Genomic DNA, 8898 nt, shown 5'->3' with positions numbered 1-8898 from the left:
CATTTTAAACAACACTTATTGGAATCAAACACGTATTTTTTTTAATAGCGAATGATTTCAAAGACTTCCTCAAACCTCCTTCTTCTCCTATCAGATCTCTTTTGCTGTCATTACTCCTCTGTGGCGAGCAGCTGGCTCTGCTGACTGCTTGCTCGCTGTGGCGCAACAATCGCATCCAGCCCCTGAAAATGGGCTCTACTGTCAGAAACCACAACATGAAGACTCTAACAACATAGTTCAAACTCCAGTTGGTTACTGAATATGCATGGTTTGATTTGCTTTAATTAAGAACAAAGTGATTTTATTGTTTGTTTTATTTCATCAGGTAAGTACTGAAATATACAAAACACAGACACCTGCCAATCCAGTGGCAACAAAAAAAAGAAAAAATGGAAAAATGACAGAGAAACTGGAACATTCTCCCAAACCACTCAAACAGAGCAAAAAGTACAAAACCAGGGTATAAATTCCTGAATTTAGCTCTGATTATACCCAGTTTTATTTCTATTCTGTGGAATTTTTAGAATTTTGCGAAACACATTGTAGAAATGCTCCAGAGAGGATAATAAATTAGGCCTCTGGAAACTTTATTCAGATATCTACAGATGCCTGCTGAGCAGCAAAAAGTCTTTTCCAGAATTTGCAAAAAAAAAAAAACACAAAAAAGTTCAAAAAGGAGAGAAAGAGGATGCAGAAACATGGGAGCTTGTCTTAAACTCATCTTTGTGGTTTCCGGTTTGCACAAAGAAATTCACAATGTTGAATAAATAAAACAGTTTGGAACGACATTTGTAACCAATTTTCAGACCTTTTTTCTGCAGGGGAAGGTTGATCACGCTTTCACACTATTAGCTGCCACTGTTAGACCTGAAAACACTGATAATACCTGCAGCTAAATCCATGTGAGCTGCAAAGACTTTCCGCTGATTGCTTCGACACTATGCACACACTGGAAATGTAAAAAAAAAAACACGTTTGCTTTCTCTAGCAGCGAATAGTGTTTCTATTCAGTTGCTATTCTTCATAGTTGAATAGTGCAATAACCTACAATAATTAGTAAAATACATGACAGAACAAACATATGCAGGTCATGGTTCCAGTTCATGCCGAAGGACAAACAGCTCTGGAGAGAGCTCATTCTCAGACTGTTACTCCCTTGTGAAAGGTACCTTTTACTCCTGATGTAAGGCTTTTGGTCATCTCCTCTCTTACATCAAGACCGCTGTCCGTAATGAAGATTCGTTAGCCCTATTACATATCAGGTTGAATTTTGGGCTTGAGTTTGTCTTGTAGAAAGCAACCAAAATCAGGCAAATCCAGGGAATGTTTAACAAATTTTACAATAAGGAAGAGAGGACAGTCCTCTTTGCTGACAGTCATTTAATGCGCTTCTGTGATACGCATCTTAGCCTCCTCATCGTGCTACAAAGTAACTTGGGTTTTTCCCAATCTAAAAGCTCCTGATGTGAAGCCATCCACTCGGTCAGCTTTGCTCTGTTTCCACAACAAACAGTTCTGGAGGGAAAACCTGCCACTCCAAAAGCTTTTGTGTTTTTGCTTCCAAAAAGTCTTCTTTCCTTCATGTGGATACACAATGCAGTAAAGCTCATTCACCACTAGGGGTCCTCATCCATGTCATCCAGGTTGGGAGCCATGATGAAGTGCTTGGGGTACGGGAGGTTGTGCTCGTCTGCGTACTCCTCCCAGCGCGCGTCGTCACTCTCGTGGGTGATGTAGCGCTCACCTCGCCGCGTTTCGAAGTCCCTGAGGTCCAGCCATGTTTGGTAATCCTGGAAAACACGCTCAGATTTAAAGTTCTGTTGAGGTATTATAACCCATCAGTCTGGCAACTTTGTGACATGGTTGTTTAGATAACAGAAAAAAAGGAAATTGTGTCACCTGTAACCAGGGATGGCTCAGACACTTGTCCACGCTGTACCTCTTCCTCATTTTGACTTGGAGAAGATTGTTGATCAGGTCTGTGGCTGTGGCAGAAACACACATTGATCAGACTTAAACATATTGCAAAAGAATTCACACCTGAATATTTTCACAGTGGAACCACAAACAGAAGTGTATTTTATTAGGATTTTATGTTGAGTGGAAACAAAAGGATACTTGGGAATCAAAATTCCAATTGAGAACAGAATTTCTGGTATTAATTAAAAGAAAACTAAAAATCATCTGGTACATCTGCATTCAAGAAATATCTTATTAGGAAAAAGACTTGATTTGTTACAGGTGGAGATGGAGTGATGTCCAGGGCTCTTAAAATATTTGAATTAAAAAATCTCATAATTTTTATGACTCAATCTGATAAGATTTTCCAGCATTTTTTATGACTTAATGGGCACTTGAGTCAAAAACAATTGCCTATCCTGGTTTTATTATTGTTCATTTCAATTGTTCATTACTTTAATTTTCATAAAATATAGACTTTTACCTTTAAGATAATATAAAAATATGTTAAGAAAAACGGTTCCATAGTCAATTTTTAATTTTCCACACTTTTTAGTATGAATCGTTTACCTTCATTTTCACAATTATAAGACGCCTTGTGATAAATGTCATCAAAAAACTTTTAAGCTTGTGGTTGTAGTGCGATAGATGTGAAAAAAAAATAAATCAATAAATCAAAGTGCTATAAATACTTTTTATAGTCACTGCACAGACATTAGAATCATGTAATATTTGATGCTAAACAAACATTTTCACACATAGTTTACAAGGTTTTGTGACCTTTACAGGGACACGTAGAGATAAAAGTAAGAACCTGATGTTAGCATCATCTTGGGTTGTGAACTGTACGTGGGAGGAGTTACATCTTGGACAGTTGAGAAGAAATGAAAGTGATTCATCTCAACCGCAGACATTGAAAGTCGAGCTTTAAAAAGTTGAGCTGACCCAGACATGTAGGTGGGGAGGGATAGTTCATCTGAATTTCAGTTTGACACTAGAATACAGGTGCAACCAGGCTAGCAACTATTTACAGAGGTGAAGACCAGAATAAATTAAGCTTTGGTAAATTCCAACAGAAAGGGAGAGAGCGAAAGAACAAGACTGCTCTTTGTCTTCCTACCCTCAGCAGAGATGTCCTTCCAGGGTGTCGGGGGGTACATGAAGGCGGCGTTCTGGATCTGATCGTTAATGTCTTCGTCCTCATTAAAAGGGAAGGTCCCGCTTAAGCTGACGTAGATGATGACTCCCACTGACCACATGTCTAAGGATCTGTTGTAGCCTTTGCTCCGCAGCACCTCTGGAGCCAGGTAAGCCGGGGTGCCAACAACTGACCGCCGGAACGACTTCTCACCAATGATGCGTGCAAAGCCGAAATCACACAGCTTTACCTAAAAAAACAACATGCACCGTCAGCACACATATGCTGACACATTTTTATCTAATTTGTATGTATTTTAGAGTTTATGGTGACATGTACTCTAAATACTTTCCTAGGGTCTTTGGGAAAAATGAAACGGCTCATTTTATCACAGATCCTCTATTGTGCATAACAGGAGCACTTTTCCACATATTCAGCCTTTCTGAAGGTGTTTCAAGAGTTCTTGGTTTTCTTTTGAGGGCAGGGTTGCATTTTTTTTTTGTTTACAGCACAACCCATATAGCAGTACATAGTATTCTTCTATATGGACCTAACTTATGCATCATTCATCAACTTTAATGCTTCTTTTCTCAGAAAATAGCTATTTGGAAGTGTTCTTGTACTTGTTAAAAATCTACCATCTATAAACATTATTTTTGGTATTTTCACAGTTTCATCTAAAGCAATGGGAACAAATTGTGTCTTTGTGATGAACTCTTTCCAGCTTTGTGCCTGAGAATTTAATTTAAAAATTGATTATTTGATGCTTAAAAGATTTATAGATCATATTTAAAAGGCCACAAACCAAAAAAAAAAAACATTCCTCTTCTGAAATTCAGTGAAAAGGGGAAAAAAAGACTTCTGTTTTTTTTAGAAGTAAAGCAAACAGGCCACCATAAACCCAAAGAGAATAAAAAATGCAAAATATATTTATTGTTGTTACCTGTGGAAAAGGCTCTGCGGAGGCCAGCAGTACATTTTCAGGCTTCAAGTCACAGTGAACAATGTTTTTGAAGTGCAGATGCCTCAAGGCCACCAGGATCTGTTGAAAGCACAAGTTCAGTTAGCACACACACACATTCAACATAAACATAAGTTACTAACCATGTAAACTACAATTTTATAGTTTAAATAGTGATAAAACAGTTTATCAGCATAAACTGATAAACTGTTTATTGTTTTATTCCACAAAAATAAAATTTTTGTGGAATTAAATCTGAGTCATAGGCACACAGATGCCCTTAAATATTTCCACATTGCACAGCTCATCTATATTCACCAGATCCTTGCATAAGCTCCCGCTGCATAAATTCCAGCCTGTGGATCAGTACCAAAACCACAATCCACTCGGTCCCCCAATCCCGACCCTGGCTTGAACAAAAGTCCTTCTGGCCACATCTGAGCCAGGCCCCGCTGCAGCTAATGGGGCCGTGGTTAATGGCCCTTGCTGCTGTTTGGGACCCAAAATCTAAGCAGACCCCGGGGCCCACAGCTCCTCTAATTAGGCCACAAAGCCACTAGCACACTGCAGGCTGTAATCGGCAGCCAGGCAGGAGGCGGCGATGCCGTGTGGACCGGTGCCATATAAACATATCCCTCCCAATCAGGCCACCACAGCAAGAATAAACATCAGCAGAGGGTCATCACACCCAGACACAGGGGAAAAAGTTCAAGAAGGACATGAAGGAAATTGATATAAAAACATGCAAATGCGTGTTAGAAGAATTGAAACTTACATAATATAAAATATGACATTAAGTTTCCCTGAAACCTTTTGATTTTGTAACAATAAAAAACACAAACCGCATTTATATTTGATTTTCTGTGAGAGCAAACAAAGTTGAGCAGAATCATGAAAGAAAAATCTTACACAAAAATCTGAAAAGTGTGATATGCATTTGTATTCAGGCCCACTGAATCAATATTTTCTAGAATTATCTTCAGTTAGAGCTTCAAGTCATTTAGGGTAAGTATCCCAGTTTGCACATCTAAAGACTGAAATATTTGTCAGTTTGTTTTGGCAAAATAATTCAAGCTCAGTAAAATTGGACAGACAGTATAAATGGTCATCACAATATACATGCCATCATGTTTCATGGATGGGTGCTGTACACATGTGTCTATTTTCTTTCACTTCTCAAATATGTTTTACTTGTCTTGTCTGTAACATAAAATCCTAATAAAAAACATTAAGGTTTATATTTGCAACATACAAAAAAGATTAGGGTGTGTGCTTTAAATATTCACTTCATATTCATAGATTCAAATATTCATAGTCAACATTTAGCTGCTCCTTTAAGCAGTTTATTGCAAATTATTACATAATAGATACATAAACAAAACAAAGAGGGTGAAACTATTAGTGAGACAGTAAGGAAAACAGGAAGATAAGCGAGATCCCCGTTTAAGCAGCACGAACCTGCGTGACGAGGAATTTGGTGATTCGTTCTGGTAGTTTGCTCTTCTCGCTGGAGAGGATCATCTCCAACATGTCTCCGTGCAGCTTCTCCATGACAACAAACACTCGCTCTGGGGTCTCAAACATGCACTCCAGGTTAACAATACCTGGATGATGCAGATTCTAAAGAAAAAGAGAAAAAAATAAATATAGTTAAAAAACCTTGTGCCAAAGGTCCCTAACATGACCCTTAAGGCAAATCCCTGTACAAATGGTCCACATTAATGGTTTATGTTATTATTGATTCAATCATTTATTACCTGTAAAATGGCCACCTCATTCCTTAACTGGCTCTCCTGCTTGGTAGGAAATCTCATCTTGTCTATAACCTTGATGGCTACGTCTCTTCCACTCTTTCTGTGCTTCCCTGAAATAATAAGAGTAACCACACACAATGCAATTTATTGCCATGCTAATTTAAGCCACACCAAATCTTACATGGATTTTTTAAAGACAAAAACAACATACCTCCGTACACGATGCCAAACTGGCCTGATCCCAGCACCTCATCAGAGAATATTTGATATATTGAGGCAATATCCTGCACAGACATCACTTCCAGTTACTTAATGGCTGCATTTTACATGTGGAAAAGCCAGCTCTCAGTACTGAAACTGGAATCACCAACAATTACATCATCTATGGTTTGGCAACGTTGTTGCTATTCCCAAATGTTTCTGGTTATTGCCAAATATTTAACTTTCACTCAGTACAGAAGTGGAACTGAATAAAAAAAAAAAACCCATGACCCAAAAGAATGAGAAAAAAAGGAAAACAAAGCTTCCTCATTTATGTAGAGAAGAAAAAAGCTTCCACTAAATATTTTAATAAAAGCAGCAGTTAGATACAATTTCTGCTTTAACCACAACAGCTACTTTAATAGCACACATATGCATGATTTTGCAAGCTGTGCTGGGAAATTGCGCAATTGCTTCTGGTAGAAAAGAAATTAAAGAAGCTGTATTTACCACATTCTCCTGGATCTGGCAGTTGGACACAGATATGCTGATGGACAGCTCTTCTGAAAGAGGGAAACACATGTTTTTTTTTTCCAATCAGGGGTACTAAAACCAAAATTTTCTTCTTGCATTAAGCAACAAGAGAATCATTAAATATTTCAAGTTTGTGATGCATTCCTCACAAGTCAGTTTTCCCATTTTTCTCCTCCTGAGCATCCTTCTATCTTATCACAGCTGCATGCAGTGAGGCCCACATGATGAAGCATTTTATTACACAAGAAATTGGCAAAATAAATCAATCTGGAGAGATGTGCGTGACTAAATGCCTCAAGAATGCAATGCATTTCAAATTAAGAATTAGGACTGCCACATGGGCAAGACTAAACACAAATTAAGAATTTACCCAGTAGGAAAGTAAGACAATTTATTTTCATTCGATTAAATAAACACGACTCAAAAAAACAAAACATGTTTTCACAAATTAATAAACTTCTTAATAGAAGCTCTCAATTTATATTTCTGAAATTAATTCAGTTCTACTGAGGTGTACCTCCAGGTTCAGTAACAGGGTAAAAAATTTGTACAAATTAGTCATGTGGTTCAGAATGTTGATGGAAGCATTTGATTGTCTCCTGGTTTAACACCATTTGGGTCATCTCACATTGGCATTAAGCAGTATAAAAAGATACCTGGCTTATTATTCAATGTGCCAATTAGTCAGGAGTCAAGGTGGGTAATGAATTGGTGTATAGTAACTCTGAAACGTTATATAGACGACATGATTTGTACCAGGAACCAGAAATAATCCACTATGAAAAACAATAAAGTGCAAAGATCCAAAATGACAGATCAGAAAAAAAACATGCATTCTGGTGTCAGACAAAACAAAATCTCATACGTTTTTATGTTCTTTAGTCCAGTGGTCCCCAACCCCCGGGCCACGGACCAATTGGTACCGGGGCGCGCAAGAAATAATTAAATACTTCCTTTTTATGTATCGAGTCTGGAGGATCTTTTATTTTGAAAATCCTGTAACCAGATTCTGTCGGTTATATCTTGAGCACCAACATTGAGCCGAATGATTGTAGCAGAATGATTGAGAAACAGCAGCAACAGCATCGGTGTCGGTGCGCCCCCCCCGGCGCAAATTTGCGAAGTCTTGACCGGTCCCCCGGTACTAAAAAGTTTGGGACCACTGCTTTAGTCTAAACAAATAAGGAAATTAAAGGTGCATCTTTTTGTAAATATTGTAATATTTTAATTGATAATATTTTTTAAGGTACCACATATCTTGAACAGATTTTAAAAAGTGCAATATAAAAGTTGATAGGAATAAAACATATTTTCATATAGTCTTGTTGGCTGTGGTCACCTTCATATCTTGTGTTGACAACAGTGACATTATACAAGAGAGCATTCTTGTAGCTCTTTACAGATGTTGGGTGCTATTTATTGTGTAGCGCTGAGATTCATGACAGCATGCAAACCTGACTAGAATTTTTCACTGGTTTATTATCAACAAATACCTAATTTCCTATTACTTTAACTACCTTTATATGTGTATAAAGTAGTTATACACATATAACTACCTTATAGTCATATGTGTATAACTACCTTTAACTACCTCTATGTGTGCACTGTATAAAAGTAGTTAAAGGTAGCTGAGAATGAGATCAATTTGTATAAATAAAGAAAAAGGGAAAAAAAATTAAAACGACAGCCTCTCTGAGGCACCAATAGTTTTAATTCAATTAAAAACTCGATCATGTGACTCTACTGATCACCCCTATTATCTCCAAATAATGACTTCACAGTCCCACTTCCTCTTGAATACCAAATACACACAGCAGGGCATTCCCTCACCCTTAAATGTGGATATGAGTAGATTTTATTTTGGTAAACCTCAAAGTTTCAACACGCATTATGTGAGTAACACACATAATTTGACACGGACAGCCCCAACGATATGGCCCCAACAAAATCCTGCAAGCTGCTGAAACTGAAAACTCTAAAATGGGCAGCAATGCAAGGATCAGCATGCAAACAGAAGAGGTTGAATAGATTCTCCTTACTGTGATCTCTCCCCTGACCGGCTGTACTGGCCACACTCGGCTGGGGCGTGACGGGCATCAGGGCCTGTCTGATGGCCTTCTCCCAGCCCTGGGCCACCTCCACACCCACTCCAGAAGCAGCCAGTGCAGGGCTGTGATAGTGGCTGCTGTTGTTCTCCCCCACATAGTAGACCATGGTGGCTGTGATGATCTCAAAGCAGTGAGGGTTGCTGCCCTGCGCCAGATTACTGTAGTCTCTGAACGGTTCCACCTGGAGAATCTCAGACAGAGGGATCTCCTGCAGGAAAAGTTTGAAAGTAGGTGAAACATACT

The 8898-nt window shown here is 38.4% G+C and overlaps 1 protein-coding gene across 1 annotated transcript in view; it reads right to left on the bottom strand.

The window, feature by feature from the left end:
* Positions 1 to 279: 279 nt before the first annotated feature.
* LOC102227592 (serine/threonine-protein kinase D3-like) overlaps positions 280 to 8898 on the bottom strand; it is a 48251-nt gene continuing 39632 nt past the window's right edge. Inside the window, exons 12-20 of the mRNA XM_005799147.3 lie at positions 8587 to 8863; positions 6524 to 6576; positions 6024 to 6096; positions 5816 to 5922; positions 5517 to 5678; positions 4041 to 4139; positions 3080 to 3347; positions 1900 to 1985; positions 280 to 1790 (exon numbers count right to left, since the gene is read on the bottom strand). Coding sequence (XP_005799204.3) covers positions 1617 to 1790; positions 1900 to 1985; positions 3080 to 3347; positions 4041 to 4139; positions 5517 to 5678; positions 5816 to 5922; positions 6024 to 6096; positions 6524 to 6576; positions 8587 to 8863 — 1299 coding nt within the window. The 3' untranslated portion in view covers positions 280 to 1616. The remainder of the gene's footprint in view (positions 1791 to 1899; positions 1986 to 3079; positions 3348 to 4040; positions 4140 to 5516; positions 5679 to 5815; positions 5923 to 6023; positions 6097 to 6523; positions 6577 to 8586; positions 8864 to 8898) is intronic.

The sequence above is a fragment of the Xiphophorus maculatus genome, chromosome 19 (genome assembly GCF_002775205.1).
Source record: "Xiphophorus maculatus strain JP 163 A chromosome 19, X_maculatus-5.0-male, whole genome shotgun sequence".
In the NCBI taxonomy this organism is placed as follows: domain Eukaryota; kingdom Metazoa; phylum Chordata; class Actinopteri; order Cyprinodontiformes; family Poeciliidae; genus Xiphophorus; species Xiphophorus maculatus.
This window is presented reverse-complemented; position numbering and strand designations above follow the sequence as displayed.